This window comes from Chlamydotis macqueenii, chromosome 1 (genome assembly GCF_036417535.1).
Source record: "Chlamydotis macqueenii isolate bChlMac1 chromosome 1, bChlMac1.mat, whole genome shotgun sequence".
NCBI classification, from domain to species: domain Eukaryota; kingdom Metazoa; phylum Chordata; class Aves; order Otidiformes; family Otididae; genus Chlamydotis; species Chlamydotis macqueenii.
Genome location: NC_141556.1, coordinates 205,061,173 through 205,077,935, shown reverse-complemented (window position 1 = coordinate 205,077,935; position 16,763 = coordinate 205,061,173). Strand labels below are relative to the sequence as shown.

Below are 16,763 nucleotides of genomic sequence, written 5' to 3'. Positions count from 1 at the left end.
GAGTCTTAATGATTTGTCAGTCCTGATCAGACACAGTTATCAGGCAGAGCTCCTTGGTCCCTGGAGATGTGATGGGTACTTCCATCTCTGCTACCAGTCCATGGGCGTAAGCGGTGTCAAATAAACACTGCTTTTGAAATGTCATCTTGAGCAAAGAATGTGCAGTCGAATATTCTCAATAGTGAAATGTGGTATTTTATGATTGTGATATGTATCATTTTAATCCTTTTCTTTATACGCTGTGTATATGTGTGAAGGAAAATAAACCAGTGGGCACAAGCATTTTGCAGCTGGTAGTGACAGACAAAGACTCTTTTCACAATGGCCCCCCTTTTACCTTCACCATCCTCACTGGCAATGAAGAGGAGGAGTTTACACTGGACCCTCATGGCGTCTTGAGATCTGCAGTCATCTTCAAGCAGATGGTTGCAACAGAATATGTGCTCTGCGTGCAGGTACGGCTTGATTTTTGCGTCCGTACAGGAGCAAAAACTCTCATAGTGGTAGCTCATCTGTACATTGCCTCTATGGGTTGGTTTTAATTGACTGTATTCTATGAGTAAATACCATGCATTCCAGTTTACAAGTGCACAATATGGTATATTTCCTTTGATGTCCTTAAACCTAATTTCATATAAATATAAATAGATAGCCAACCACCTTTCCAATTTCCTCTGCATGAAATGGATTTTCTGAGCAGCAGCCGTTATGATTTAAGATTTTCATCTTTTTTTTTTCTGTAGCTAAGCGAGAAAAATAAGAAAAAATACATTATATACATATAAATACGCCACAGAACGAGTGACAGCAAAATATTGTTCTAGGCAGGAAAATGGCTTCTGCTTTTAAGTCATGAATTTAATCATAAATTTTTGGAAGCCTACCAAGAATTCATGAAATCACATTTCCAAGGTCAACTTAGCTTTTAAAGAATGTGAAAATAAGACATGCAATAGAAGTCTAGCTCAAATTCAGCTTTAGAGTTATTGTTGAGGAACTTTGTAACCAGGGTAATTCTGATTACACAAAACTGTAAATCCAAAAGTAATTTGTCCACATTTCTCAGGCCTGCCAGAGAAAATGTAGTAGGGTTCAGTAAAGATGCAAGTCTAGGGACCTTTGCATTGAAATGGGACATGGTCCTGTAAGCTAAGCCTGAAGTGCAGGCTTTCTCCACTTGCTTTACTGATGTTGATTTCTCTAAATACAGCTTGTCTGCTCCTTTACAAGCACATTTAATGCTGTTTGTAGCAGTAACATCCTCAGTTAGTTGCAATTCAAAAACTATAAGCTCTGATGCTAATTGACAGTTCAAATACAAGGAACGTTTTGAGTTTGCCACGTAATATTCCTGCAACCCATTTTGTGAGCCTTGTAGGAAAATAAAAAAACAACTTCACCTTTCCTTCTTACTTTCCTTCATCCTAAAATATCCTGCTTTCAGGGCAATTTTGCTAGCCAAAGTTCCAGTATAGCCCAAATTCGGCATGAGAATTAAATTTAAGTTGCATCCTCTGGCTATATGGATCCAAGTATGTCGTGTAAATGAAATATTAGACAGACCACAATGTTTGAGATGCACCAACATGTTCAGAAAAGCGCACTGTTAGATTCTGGAGGCCTAATTCTTCCCAGTATTATTTTCTTTAGGGATTTCTGCAGGGAAAACATATTTTATAGTTTCCTTTTGTACACAGACAATAGAAACGTTTCTTTCCATTCATATTTGCCAGCATGCTGGTTTCTGCTTTCCACCATCAGATTCTTCCAGTGTTAGGTTTATTAAAAAGCAATGTTAAAATTGAAAGTGGAGTGGGATGTCGTGTCTGTGCATGTACAGTGTATGTGTGTGCACACACACATACTTCTTTTTTTTAAAACACTCCACCCAGCTCTTTTAGGAGTGAGGATGAATTTTTACAGTGTCTTAGAGTTACTAATCCTTTCCTAGTAATGTCCATGTTACTGTTGCTGTCCTGCCTTTTTTTTTTTTGTCAGCTTGTAAATTTTCCTCCCCATATCCAAATACAGAGATCTTTGAATGTGTGCTACATCTTTGCCCAGTGGTTTTTCAGTCTTCTGTTCTTCTCTGGAGCAAATAACCGTGTGGAGCAGTATGTGTTAACAGAGACTTCAATGAAACATTTTTCTTAGTGCAGGAAAGGACACTAATTCAAGTTTGCACACCTTTCTGTCAAGGTGGCCTTGAGATTTTTGTCATACTTGCTCTTTTAGTCTCTATAAAAAGTGCAAATTATGCTATCATATGTGCTCTGGGTCATACAGTCATCTGCCCAAGTGCAGTGCTACACTCGTATTTTATCATTAGTAAAGGCAGAAACACCCTATTTCATTTTTGTAGGGTGATAATTTTTATTTATTTCCAGCATCTTTCTTGATTGCTTCAGGTAAAGTGGTACAGAGTGCTGTAGAGAAACTCTGAACTCCCTCACATCTGCACAAACTGAACAGAGTCTGAAAAACTTTGGAGGACACCAAACAAGGCCAAAACTGTTGCTGGTATTTCACTGGAATTCAGTCTCTTTTCCAGAGCAGAAGTGAGCCCAAACTCCATTTGGTGCAGAATATACCACATTCAAATGTTTCTGTTGTGAAGAGGACAAGTGATAGCTGTGGGATCCTGGGAACATTTCAGTTTGAGTAATGAGGCCTTCTACTGACACGTTTGTCTCTGCAATCCACTTAGATGAGATATCTGTGCTTCCCTAAAGAGTTTTAAGCTCCGCTGCTAGAAATGGCTGAGACGTTTCTTTACATATGTATTTTGCAAATGCGTTTGGGAAGTTCTTTTGAGAGGTCTTCGGAACTACTGAGGCTGTGAAAATATATATAGCAAGAAGTTATGGTTGTTGGCTGTGTTATATATGTGGATTTTTTTTTTTTTCTAAATTACATTAGGCAAAGGACTCTGGGAAGCCTCAGCAGGTTTCCCACACCTATGTTCAGGTGAGAGTTATTGAAGAGAGCATTCACAAACCAACTGCCATTCCGCTGGAGATTTTCATTGTCACCATGGAAGATGATTTTCCAGGGGGAGTCATTGGGAAGATTCATGCCACAGATCAGGATGTGTATGATGTCCTCACATATACGCTAAAATCAGAGCAGAAAAGTTTGTTCAAGGTCAACAACCATGATGGGAAGATCATTGCCCTTGGAGGGCTTGATAACGGCAAGTATGTCCTGAATGTCTCTGTCAGTGATGGCCGGTTCCAGGTACCCATCGATGTTGTGGTCCACGTTGAGCAATTGCTACAAGAAATGCTGCAGAACACAGTCACAATCCGTTTTGAGAACGTTTCCCCAGAAGACTTTGTGGGCCTTCACATGCATGGGTTCAGGCGTACCTTGCGAAACGCAGTGCTCTCCCAAAAACAAGACAGCCTGCACATCATCAGTATTCAGCCGGTGGCAGGCAGCAATCAGCTTGACATGCTGTTTGCAGTTCAGATGCACAACGGTGGTTTCTATAAGCCAGCCTATTTGATTCAGAAGCTTACCAATGCAAGGAGACACTTGGAAAATGTGATTCGTATTTCTGCTATCTTGGAGAAGAATTGCTCTGGACTGGATTGTCAGGAACAACACTGTGAGCAAAGCCTGTCTGTTGATTCACATTCCCTGATGACCTATAGCACGGCACGAATTAGTTTTGTGTGCCCCCGCTTTTACAGGAATGTGCGCTGCATGTGCAATGGTGAGTACCGCTCCCTCTTCCCCCCTGCATCTTTACACATTATGCAATAGGATCGTTTTTATTCCTCTGATGCAGATTAGAAGGGGCATTTCAATTCAGTCTGTTAAAGCACGACAGGCTGATGTATTGTGGGAATTGATTTCTCAGGCTCAGGAAGAATTGTTCGTGTTTACTGATGTAAATGGAAGTTGATGAACTTTGGCCTTTTACGACAAAGACCGCTTTCCTGGAGGCTCCATAATCACAGCCATCAACCAACTTCCAGGGGAGGGGAAGGAAGGGAGAGGAGAGGGAAGGATGTGGTTTGCCACCCCCTTGGTGTCACCACTGAAATAAACCTGTAGTATGACTGTAGCGGAACAGCATGCTCTGCGGCGATACACCCGCCGTCTCCAAGGAAAAGGACACCTGACCTAAGCTGTGCAGGCGGAAAGGCCTTTTCCAGTCCTGTCTTTGCAGAGAGGCCTGGAAACCAATGAAGTATTTCATCAAATAACTGTAAGCAAGCACTATTCCTGACCTTTAATGCTACAGTAGGTGACAGGATGGGGTTTTGGCTGGGTTTCAGGCTGTTCCACATTTTGGCAGAGCTTTCACATGGGCATATATGACTGATAGACTCAAAAACCGATCTTCCTTATGATTCTGCACTTGGAGTATAAAACCTCAGGCAGTTATAGTAATAGTTCTGTTTCTTTTGTTTGCCACGCTATTTGCTCCTCATTCCACTTCATTTAAGAGCGGAGAAAAAAGCTGCTGTAAAATCAATACATCTAAGTCTCCCTCCTCTTAAGCACAGATGCACACATACACACACAGAGCAGTACAAGAATTCAGCAGCCATGTCTCTCAGTAACCAACCTTTGTTTTCTGCAGCATTCAGCAGGACTTGATGTGTTACCATTGACTTCAGTGGGGATGAAAATAGGCATAAATTGCATAAAACTTAACCAGAAAGCATTGTCTCCTGCAGCGTGTGAATAATAATAATGCCATAGAAGTTCAGTTCTGTAAAAATATAAGAATTCTGTATCTGAGGTATTTTTGTGTACATTCAAGAGCAAACTATCTGGTCAATGTTTAAGTAATAGCGTTGTGAGTTTCAAACAGACGTATCTATTTTAACAATAGCCGTCATTTTGTTACACATGAAAGGCTCTGAAATAAAGGATTTTCACAGGTTTAAAAGGGACAATGCTGCGGTATCCTCCAGACGAGTCCAGGAGCCAGGGCAGGAGCACTGTCTGCAAAGCACTTTGCTTTTCTCTAAGTCATAGCTTTGTCTCATTTTCGTACCAAGAAATCAAAAATCCTCATCTCCATGGGGATAGCGGTAACCCTCACTGTCAGAAATTCGTTTTCTGGCAGCCAAAATTTTCTCTGTTTATAATGTCATTTCACTACTTATTAAAGTCAATAATAATGTATTATTCCCTTCAAACAGTAATAGTAAGTGATTGCTTAGCTCAGCTCCAAGGAGAAGACTTTACAATGCAGTACAGTTCTGATCCAGCAGCTCTCTTCCCTTTTCTCCGCGCACAGCAAGTTTGCACTGGAAGCACAGAAATTCAGCTGGGACAGCAATTTCCAAATTTTTTTTTGTCAAGTGCCAGTCAATTCTCAGAATGTATGGCAGGCTGCTGGAACGGCAGTGTGGTTCTGCAGACCGTCTGTGGTCCCTGGCCTCTGAACCATTTATCATGGGTTGAAGACTGCAGTATGGGAACAGTTGCAACAGGCAGCTTGTCCTGGTCCAGCTGGACAGCTGGGAAGGTTCCCACAGCTCCCATTCGAGCCACTATCTGCTGATTTCCCATGGGTGTTCCACACGACTTGGGGTGGGGTTGTGCATGTCCGGTCCACCATCCAGCCCGTAACAAAAAAAGTCTCCAGAGCTGCTGATTTAGGTACGGCTACCAGAGAGGTGAAAGCCTTGGTGCCTTGGACTTGCACAGAGATAAGAGATCAGGGTGAGAAGTAAAAAAAAAAATCCACGCTGTGCCTTTCTCCACATTAGTTAATGCTTCAGCCTCTCCTACTCTTTTTAATTAAAGGAGCCACAAGAAACGTCTTGCTATGTAGGTAAATACACAGGCACGCTGTGTTTTGTCACATAGGAGGTAACACAAACTTCTGAGGGTCTATTAATTAGAGAATGTATTCATAGCTTTGCTTTCATGCAGGCTAAAGACTAGGCCCGGTAAAAGAGCTGGAAAAATGCGAATACTTCTTTGGCGGGTAGTTCTTGTACATGCACATTAATGCAGCAAGTCAGGAAAAAGAGCACAAAATGCTAGAATAAATTTCTTTTGGCTTGTTTAACATGACAAGATTACCAAGATATTATCAGTATAATAAAAGTATTATACTTCTTCTGTTACTGGGATAGTTTCACAATCCAGTGCAGTAAATATTAATAGCTTGAATTATGATAAAGCCATTAAAATATTACATATGTTTCCAGAGATCTGATTCAATTATGACCCAGAAAGCTTGAGTTTGAACTAATTCACTCGTTCTTGAAATATGTATCATACTTGGAGTGTTTTTCCCACTGGCAGATGTCACAGATATGCACAATTTATGCATGCCAGCTGTGCATAACTTACCTAGATTACCTTTGTGAGCAAACGGAGTTATCTAATGTGAAAATGCAGCGAGACTGTAAAGCAGGCAGCGGGTGAACTTCAGAGCGTCAGCAGCTCAGCTCTGGAAGGATAGGTTCTAAAGTTCAGGTCCATCAATCTAAGCCTTTAAAATCAATAAAATCGAACTAAAGAGTTTTCCAATAACAGGCTGTCTCCTTAGATTTCTGGCTCATCTGCTTGTGTTTGTATGAAAAATGTTGTAACAAACGAGGGTTTGTGTCAGCATGGCTGTAGGGGCCATGCAATTGCCAATCTCTCATCACGTGGCATGAGGTATGCAAACATCTGTCAGTGCTTGTGGGAAATAAAGATAGGAAGACCGGAATAAATATATTCATGTAAAATAGTTCTCGTGGCATTCTCGTTTTTCAGAAGCAAAAATCTATTCCGTGTTTTTATTTTTTCATGATGCGAAGTAATTTTTTTTTTCTGTTGAGACAAAGACACAGGGCAGAAGCAGGTTTTCTTTGGACTCCTTTGCTATAGAGTTGTTCTGCGTTATAATCTTACAAAAGTGAGGTTACGTTAATATGTTTATGGGAGAGGGCTGGATTAAAATAATCTTGACAAATGTGGGTATATATCTACGTCTGAGCTGGTCACTCCAGGCCCCATTCGCAGACAGTGGAAAGAATGAGGTATTTTTAATGATGTGATACATCTCTCCCTAGATGTCTAAAATCAGTCGGATGAATCATGCCCTAAAGTTAGATGAGATGAATTCTATTTCAAGTGTTTAATATGTTTCTGGCTTAATAGTTTGAAAGAATTTTTCTAATAGACCCAGAAGTGTTCAGCAAAAGTGCAGACACTCACATCCACGTTATTTAATCAACTGGATAGCAGTCTTTGACCACTTTCTCATGAAACCAGGCAATTCAGACTTTATGGAGCCACTTCTAGCGTTTTGTGAGTGTTCTGACAAAAGGAAATCATAGACTGTGATGCCTTGTATGATCTGCTATTAATACAGGACCTAATCTTAAAAGGCGGTCCGTGTCCTCTGCTACACAGAGCACACACTGCTCCTCAAAGAGTGCTGACTGTTTTGCAGGGTTGGGCATCAGGAAACCAATTCCTATGTGTACAACACTGCTTTTCCCATTTTCAGGAAGCACATACATACTAATGAGCCTCGAGTTGTTCCAGCAAGGTAGCCAGAACTGGGATTGGGAACAAAGAACTACAGATAGATTTGATAGACTTTTAACACTGCACTTGTGAGTGACGTTTCTCCCTGTGAATATCCCCTATTTTAAGGCCCATGGTGAGGTAGCAGAATGTTGTATAAAATGTGGGAGAGATGACACATGAAGCAGGGATGTGACTGTAGAATCAGGGGAGTGGGAATTGCTGTCTATCACTTCAGGGATCTTAAGAGAAGCTGTGATCAAGGAGTGGATGGAAGAGGTCAAATGTCTCAGATTTTCTGAAACTGGGAGAGAATCTGATTCCCTAGGACACACTGTGTAACACAGAGTTTTCCAGGGACACCTGAGCTAACTGAACTCCGTGGCTGACTTGTGCAGAACCAAGTTTATGCTCTCTGCACTTATATGTATATGGTAATCTTTGTTTACAACACCTGATTACCATGCTCCAAAAAGAAAACCACATTGCGGCTCATAGGCTGACTGTCTTCCTCCCCACTAAGCTAATTATTAGATTGTTTTAAAAATAACAGTTTGGAGCTTTGTTTTATTTGCTTTCTGGGACTCTGGCCCTCAGGAGTCGCCTTTCAAGCTTTTTTCTGCAACTGAAACAGACTTTTTTTTTTTATAATTGTACAGATTCAGGAGAATGGGCTTACAGAAATCACCAAATATCGCAAGGCTCAAGTTAAAATTGTTGAAGTGCACAATTTTCAAATATATTTTCATTCCTGGAAGCAATCCTTCTTGGGATGGACAGGAATTAAATAAATGTCTCATTTTGCAATGGAAGAGTGTTTTCTTCCTCAGTATACTAGTAGGAAGATTGTAATAACTTTACAATCCTTCTTTTAGAGAATTAAACCAGAGGTGATCTGTCAAAATCAAGTAGGTCTATTCCACCTTCTCCTGCCATGCACTGATTGATGCTAGTTCATATGTCTCTGTGATACTTTGTGGTGAACACCTTTATTAATACTAATGTGAGTTTCAAGGGAATGCTGTGGGTCATCTGGACTTGCCTACAGAAAAAAAACCCATCAATTCAAATCCGTATTTCTTGAATCTCTTGTTGGATGGTAAAATAGACTGCTCTTTGGAGTGGAAATGCAACATTAGAATAATTTTATTTAAACTCAGGCCGTAAATCTTTGATGTGGACAACATAACCTTGAACAATTTCACAATTTTGCTCCACATAGTTGTGAAATCAGCCTGAAAATGCGTGTTAGCTAGGGCAATGCAATAATGCAGATTTGTAGCTTATATACTTATAACCATAGAGACAGGCATAAAGCATTTCGTCTCCCAAGTCTGAATATTTTAAAAATTTTGTGACAGGTATGAAATCTTGCTGCAGCAGGATGAATAAAAAATTGATTTTATTGTAGTTTACCAAAAGAACTATTCGTGGCCTGCCAGGATAACCAGTTCTTTAGTGTGCCTCCACAGCTGCACTAAATACGTTAGATCCTTTCCATACATTTTTTGATGGTGGAAGAATGACTCTGAAGTACAAATCAGAGTTTGAATACAGTAAAAAAACTGGCAGAGATGGTAATAAAGTAAGCTATCACTTTATTGCTTCTTGTCAAAGATACAGTCATAGGTTAGGGGATGTGAAAATCTGCGGAGCCCCATTTGGAAATCTCAGCGCCCCGTTCTGCCGCACACTGACGAGTTGTGGGGCTTCTGTCCAAATGACTTCTCTGTCAGCTACGCAGAGTCACACTTGAATTGCAGCCTCACAAAAGGTTTAAGTGTGTTCAGAGGAGAGATATACTCTGCGTACAGCAGAAGGCTGTGTATTTGTCACATAAGAATGAATTAAAATAGCTGAAAGAACCAAGTAGAAAATACAACATAGTCTATAGAATATTTAACCACCTGTTGTAATTTCAGAAATAATCGTTACTTGCCATTGAATTCCAAAGAATGAGGTGGTTTTTCTTAAAAAATAAAAGTTGTCAAAAACATCATGTTCTCTGTTAAGTTCTGCAGACCTTGCATTTAAATAGAATTTAGTTCTGCAGTGCTGACCCTATTAAATTACATTTGTTTCTTGATTCTATAAGACTTAAAGTGTGACTGTATATTGCAGCTGTTGTTCCTGCTAATGTTACCTACTAAAGTGATTAATAAAGATTGCCATGCATCATTTTCTAACAGTGCTACGGGCAGTCCTGTAAATCCTTTACTGCATAGACCTCTCAAACAAATGTTTGACAAAGGAGAGGAGGATGTTAAAGATTAAATTGACTATGCTGTACATCATGCAAGACATTTACAGTCATTGCCATATTTGTAGTCAGCCCATGTCCACTTTGAAACCCATAGTGGTAATTTTTCTTTTTCCAGAAAATACTTAGAGTGCCAGGTAATTTCATCTGTGCTTACTATGAGCCCTGCTTGGCTTGTACTGAAGTATGAAAAAAATAAGATTCTTTCTTTCATTAGTTTTGGAGATACACTCTATGACAGGGTGATTTCTTCCTTTATAAGTTGTAAATAAAATACATAGGCTCAAAAAATAAAGTAGTTTTTGAATATTATAAGGGTCCTGCAATAAACTAGAACTGCCAGTATTCAGAAAGTGATGGATAGGAAGGTGCTGACTTTTTATTGTTAAAATCATCACCTGCATGTATTAAGTAAATGAGTTTGATAGGCAAAATACGAGATGACTGTCCATTCCCAGCAACTGGCTTTCAGCTCTGGCTGCAGAAGCAAGGGCAGGAGTTCCTTTTTTCCTGTACTTAAAGGCTCCTTTGATAGCAGCCGCACAGAGATGTCCAAAGGTAGAAGCTGACCCTGCATCTCTCAAGCTCCTTATTGCAACCAAGAAAAGGCTAACTGTTGTGGAAATTGTATATTCCTGAGAATTCATATATTAAGCAGCAATATTTGTATCATGTTTTGCATGATTGCAGACAGTGTTTGCACATCTTTTAAGATTAGGACAATCAAACAAAAAAAATTAACATTTTTATAAGTTATATAGAAGTTTTAACCAGTTTTAACGGTATGCAAGAAGTTCCTTTGACATTGACAGACTTTAAAGTAAGCCCTTAAAATGCTCAGCTTGATGGATGTTAAGAATTTGGGAGGTTTTGAAGAACCTTAAGCAAGTTTAAAACTCAGTATTCATCTGTCCATTCAGATTACTTCTCTTAGGAAGTTAGTAGTAGTTCTGAATTCACCTCTTCTTGGGCAAGATTAGATTCCATACTAATAAAAGATTTTTAGGAAAGAGTTGACACTAGCATTCAAAACAATTTTATGCAAATTATGCTCTTCCTCAAATAAAAAGAATATGGATGTTTTGTCCAATTTATAATTATAAATTACAACTGACTATTTAGAATGTTAAACTGCTTCTTTCTTCAATTAGGTAATGTCAATAAATACAATCAACTTATTCTTTTATTTTTAAAATTTCTTCGGTTTGAGTTCTTAGTGTCCAGAGTAAGTAATTCACTTCTTTTTTTTCCTTTTTTTTTTTTTTTTCCCTCCCTGGACATATGCAGTGCCAGATGCAATAGGATTTGTGTAGTCACAACCAGAAGAAAGGTGGATAGGTTTTGGCAGTCTAAGCAAGGTGCACAACAGGATGTAAGATCTCAGAAATGTCAGGAGGAATATGGGGACAGGGCAAGTGTGCCTATGCTGTATGATCAGGCTGGCAGCGTGTCCTGTGCAGTATGAAGATGGATAGTCCAGCTATCACTCTGTAGCCCAGAAGTGGCTTTTTGTCATTTTGTCTCTTAGGAAACTCTGCCTCCTTAAATTTGCTTCCCATGAGTGTGCTGGGGCAAAAGAAGTGTGTAGCTTCAAGTCATTTGTTTTCTCATATCTCTGAATACCCTACGCAGGAGGCTTAGTAACAAAATGAATGGGTTGAGAGTCACAACACCAATTATAAACCAGCTACTGCTCATAATAGTTGATTTTTATAATACGTCACCGTGGGCTTTAGGGCAGCCTTTGAGGAAGAACCATAACAGTTTTGCTATGTACTTGTCCAAAGGACATCTATTCTGTGAAGGGTTTTGGTTTTTTTTTGTTCTTGTTATTATTATTAAGCCATTCTTTGCTTGTACTGAAGTGTGAGATCAGTAATTGTCTTTGTTACTCTTGTATTGCTGCAGATCATGCTTTGCACTGTGTATCCCTGACAGTATTTTAACCTGTTGCAGGAGGACTCTGCCCAGGGTCTAATGACCCCTGTCTGGAGAAGCCGTGTCCAGGGGACATGCAGTGTGTGGGGTATGAAGCTAACCGGAGACCATTCATCTGCCAGTGCCCACCAGGAAAGCTTGGCGAATGCTCAGGTGCATGTCACAGTGGTAAAGCAGGATACACTTGAACAAGAGTGCTGCCATTCTCGTTTTGTAGGTAGAGGTGCCACGGAAGTGAACCGAAGATGTTCTGCTTAACCCTTCTCAGCACTGGTATTTGGCATATCTGTTTATAGCCCTGAAAAAATACTTGTCTTCATAGCTGTGGGGCTGTATGAAGACCATGATCCAGTTTCCACTGGGAAATTCCCACTGATTTGGTTGAATCCCAGACCAGTAAAACAGGCTGCTGAGAAAACAGGACTTTTCCTAGAGTCTCTTATGCCAGATGTTTTCCTGCCATGGGCAAAGCTCTATAATTAACTCTTCTGCTTACAATTTAGATTACTAAAATTCCAGTCTTTATTAATGAAAACACTACACCATCCCAAGAAGAAAGTTTGAGGACATTTGTTAGTTCTCTGCAGCTGTGTTGTTCCCTGGGATACAAAGAGCCTGGTGGAAAGCCCGTGAGGTGGAGCTTTCCATTGACTTCAGTGAATCCAGGGCTGCATGACAGTGAACATGTATTTCCCTGATGAAAACACAGCAGATACTGATCTCTGTCACTGTGATCCTGGCCAGTGGTTGCAAGGAACTCATTGCAAGAATTTGGCTGGCATCTGCCCACACCTAACTTTCTAGCCATAACTTAACTGCCTGATGTACAGGCATGGTCATCTTGGACTGTTATCGATGAGGTAACATACGTGACTCCAGGAGTGTATAACCTTAAAAATCCTGAATACTTGGAGAAACCTCTGTTTTTCATAATTATGGAGAAACAGAACTGTCCTCTGTCCCCTGAAAAATAATTTCAAAAAAAAGTACAATATGGTTTTGTAGTAGCTGCCAGCTTTTTTTCCCCATCAAATTTTGGGTTTTATTTATTTCTTCCTAGACATTCTCATCAGCTCCATAAATTCTTTAATTAACTTGACAGTTGAAGAATTATTTCATGTGTCACTAAAAGAACATGTGTCTTTTCAAAATGGTTATTTCAGGCCACACTTCCCTTAGCTTTGCTGGGAATAGCTACATTAAATACCGGGTTTCTGAAAATAGCAAGAAAGAGGAATTCAAGTTGGCTCTCCGTCTGCGAACGCTGCAAAGCAATGGGATTATAATGTACACCAGAGCGAATCCCTGTATAATTTTGAAGGTAATTAAAATAACTTATCTTTTTCTGCAGTTGTTTTCCTTGATTGTGTGTTTTCTGTTGGCTCCTAATTTGGGGAATGCTGTTCTCATTTCAGCTGTAGATTGAGAATATGAAGTCTGATCTGTTTCATGCTAACAGGGAAAAAAAAAACAGTTTTGACAATGGCAGCAACAACAATCAAAAAAGCAACTTGTTAGTGATACTTTACTTGGAAAATACTCCATTGGGTGCTGTTCATTATAAGAACATTACATGTGTCTGCATGCAGGCGCCAATCTGCACAAGATGTAAGATTTGGCTGTTTATATGACCGTATAGTCAAAATGATGTGTGCTGAAATAGCTGATCTTCCCGTCTCCACACTTGTGGCTAGAGGATATGCCCTCATTGCTGTCGAGTTAATTCCAGAAACCAACTGCCTAGAACGTGTCTCCTACTGAATGTGAAGATTTCTGCACTCTGTGAATTGAGATTATTTGTTGAGACAGGCATGGGGTAGCTGGAGATTGATATCCAATCACTATTTAATTGATAAGCTCTCCACGCATTTTTGTTCTTTGTTGGGTTTCTGGGGAATGGTAACTATCTGCTGAAAGGAAAGGGAGTGCTAGACTCATCCAAGAGCCTACATGTGTAGTATTTCTGCTGGAGCCCCTAAGGTACAAAATGAAGACCTTGGCTTTTGTAACTCAGCCATGTCCTATAATTCAGCAGTGGGAAAAAATGGCACAGAGCCTTTTGTGTCTGTGTTTGCAATCTGTAGAGTTCTTTTGGCTGAATGCTTAGGTAATGTTAAAATGGCTAGATGAGTTATTAATGGACAACAAATAATTTTATAGCTGTTAGATTGAAATATTTCATGAGTAGGTGTACTGTCTGTCATTCACTGGGGACTCTCAGCATTGTACAAGACAATTTAAGCTCTGCTTTGAGACACGTAGAAATGCAGTTTGAATTTTTCAGCATACTTTTTTGTTGAAAAAAGAAAAAAAAACAAAAAACAAAACTGAAGGCTTGAAGACCTTCTTTGAAGTCTTCCTCATGATTGCTCTTAGTATATATCAGTAGTGAATGTTTGCAATTTTGTAGTCTTGAAAAATGCTTGGAAAAAAACAAATGGCCCTGGTGAAAGGTGCCACTTGAAAACAATAGGAGATGATATACAGGCAGATTGAAATGGAGTTAGAATGATGACAGGAGAATTTATTTTGTTAGAGCTTAGTGTATAAAACTATCATGATTAAGGAGTCCAGCTGGTCAGATCATAGGCAACTGAGTGAGAATCTCCAGTTGAAGCTGGGAGATTTTGCCTCCAAAAGAGAAAAATTCATGTGATTATAAAAATAAATAAGAGAGCCCCTCATTGTGGTCACCTAGGTTGGGGTTTTAGTTGTGGAGTAGGAATTACATGCTTTCAGTCACCACTTCACACAATCACCTAACCATTTTGCTTTGAAAGATACTAGGAGAAAAAAATAATACTTGAAGGAGCAGCAACAAGAGCTGTGGCTGCTCTGCTCCCATCTCAGAGGTCAACCTCCAGGTCATGCTCTTTTTTGCTTCCTAGCTCTAAGAGAGGATCTCCTCTGAACCCGTCTCATGCGGTACTTAGTAGAGAGCTTCAGACACAGCTGCTGCCTCATGTGTCTGATGAGAGAGGTCCAGGGTCTTATACAGGGTGTTATGGATGTAAGGGCTCCACTTTCTCCCATGCATTGGACAGGAAAGGACAGAGAATTCCCTTCCCAGAGCCTCATGCTCAGCTTTTAGGTAGGTCAGGATTTGCTGCTGCAGTGGGTACGTCCTTTTCCCAGTTCTGGCCCTTGGCTTCTGTAAGCATAGGGTTAAAGAAAAGTAAAGCATTATGTTCAGCATGGTTTTTTAAGAAATGGCATAACTTAAAAGATAAGGAATTACTAGAGCTTTGTTTGTGAAGGCCATTTAGCAGAGGAACATCAGACTAAGGTCTCACAAAAGTGCTCTACAGCAGACTAATGGCATTATGCCCAAGGGATGTACCTGTAGCAGGTCTCTTCAGAGTTGGCAGCTGACTCATGAACTGTACTTCGGGGATCCTCAACTGAGGTGTTTTCAAGCAGATTACCCTTAGACTTTCTAAGCATATGTTTGTTTTTTTATTTGTAAACCAGAGGTAAGGTCTTTTTTTTTTTTTAACTACGTACGTATGTTGTGAGATACGTAGGTGCTCAGAAATGAGGCCATTAAGTAGATTAATTAGAGGTCTATAAATGTGAAGTTGTTATCATTTGAGCATTGCTTTCAATTAAATAAAACATAAGGAGAACCTTTCCAAATAGAGGATAAAGGATGGGATCCCGTGCTCTTTTGAGCACCCTGGCATCACTCCAGCAAAGCACTTAATCACTTGCTTAACTTCCTGTATTTGAAGGCAATTGGAACTACTCACATACGTTAATTTTAAGCATGTACTTAAGTATCTACCGGGTTAGCACCAGAGGGCCCAGCATCGGCACTGAGTTCTAAACAAAGGCAGAGGTGGAAGACATTTAGACCCACCACATAGGATGAGCCCATGGGAGGATGGGCAAAAAACACCACCACTGTTGGGGCGTATAGTGGCATTGATTTTTTGAAGCAAGTCTCCCCCGTTGCAGTCTATTTAAAAATTAATGCTGCAATATGGTTTTCAGTGTTTAAATGACCAGCTTAATTTTGGGAGCTCATACATTTGTGATAACTCCAGGGATGGAAATATTTCATAATCATAACACAGTGTCCTTCTTGGATGAATGATCAATTCCATAGAGCAAACTGCTTGTCTACTCCTTTGTTGAAAGCCTACCAGCTACACTGTGTTGATATAATATAATAAGGATGTTATTTATTCAGGTGTTTCAAATAAAGCAACTCATCCATCGATTTTGAGAGGCTGGCCATTTTTTTTCATTGTGTGCTCTTGCTTTTAAGACAATTGGAGTAAAATGAGATGCAGGTTGGTGGCCTTTTTTTTTTTTTTACCTTTGAAAAGATTACGTGTGCCAAAAATGGTATCACCATTTTATTTTTCCCATGTAGCATCTATGGGAAAAGTAAGATATAACAATTTAAAGCATTATGAGGCTATTGCAGAAGAGAATTCCAAAATTCATTTCTTTTTTTTTTTCAAGGAATATAACAGAGATTTAACTTGTTTTGTGAAGTTTGAAGGATTAACAATAGGTAAAGACAGACTTTCCTATCGTGCCAGAAATATAGCTGTGAAATGGTAAAAGGCAAGCATATGTTCTTCCATCCAGGCAGTTAATATAAAACTTTGCGTGGTTTAGTTAAGAGTATATTATACATTTTAATGCATTACTGTTGCATGGCTTATGCTGGATAAGACTGAAGCTTGGATATGGTCCCAGTTATGGCTGGAGTTTAAACGAGTAATATTTTAATTAAATACACCGTTTTACACAAACGAACCTGAAATGCAATTTGGCTAACGAAATATTTCCCCAGATAGATTAGCAGGCAGCGTGCTGTATCTGTGGTGTGTGACTGCAGATGGACGATGTGAGCCCAAGGTGGTCTCGGAAGAACTGTTTGATCATTTTATTACCTATGTTGATACACAAATATGGACGTTAGCCAAACATCTTAGCCAGGCTAATATTCTAATATAATTTACAGTATGCATTTGGCTCCATTTTGCTCATTGAATGAAACTGTTGAAATGTAACAGATTGCATCAGCTTTTGGAGCCTTTTCTGTTCTTTGTAC

At 39.6% G+C, this 16,763-nt stretch overlaps 1 protein-coding gene across 2 annotated transcripts in view; it reads left to right on the top strand.

The window, feature by feature from the left end:
• FAT3 (FAT atypical cadherin 3) overlaps nucleotides 1-16,763 on the top strand; it is a 320,633-nt gene that overhangs the window by 278,099 nt on the left and 25,771 nt on the right. For both annotated transcript variants that reach the window (XM_086742769.1, XM_086742759.1), the window contains exons 17-20: nucleotides 258-455; nucleotides 2,920-3,718; nucleotides 11,714-11,848; nucleotides 12,859-13,016. In XM_086742769.1, the coding sequence (XP_086598895.1) occupies nucleotides 258-455; nucleotides 2,920-3,718; nucleotides 11,714-11,848; nucleotides 12,859-13,016 (1,290 nt within the window). The remainder of the gene's footprint in view (nucleotides 1-257; nucleotides 456-2,919; nucleotides 3,719-11,713; nucleotides 11,849-12,858; nucleotides 13,017-16,763) is intronic.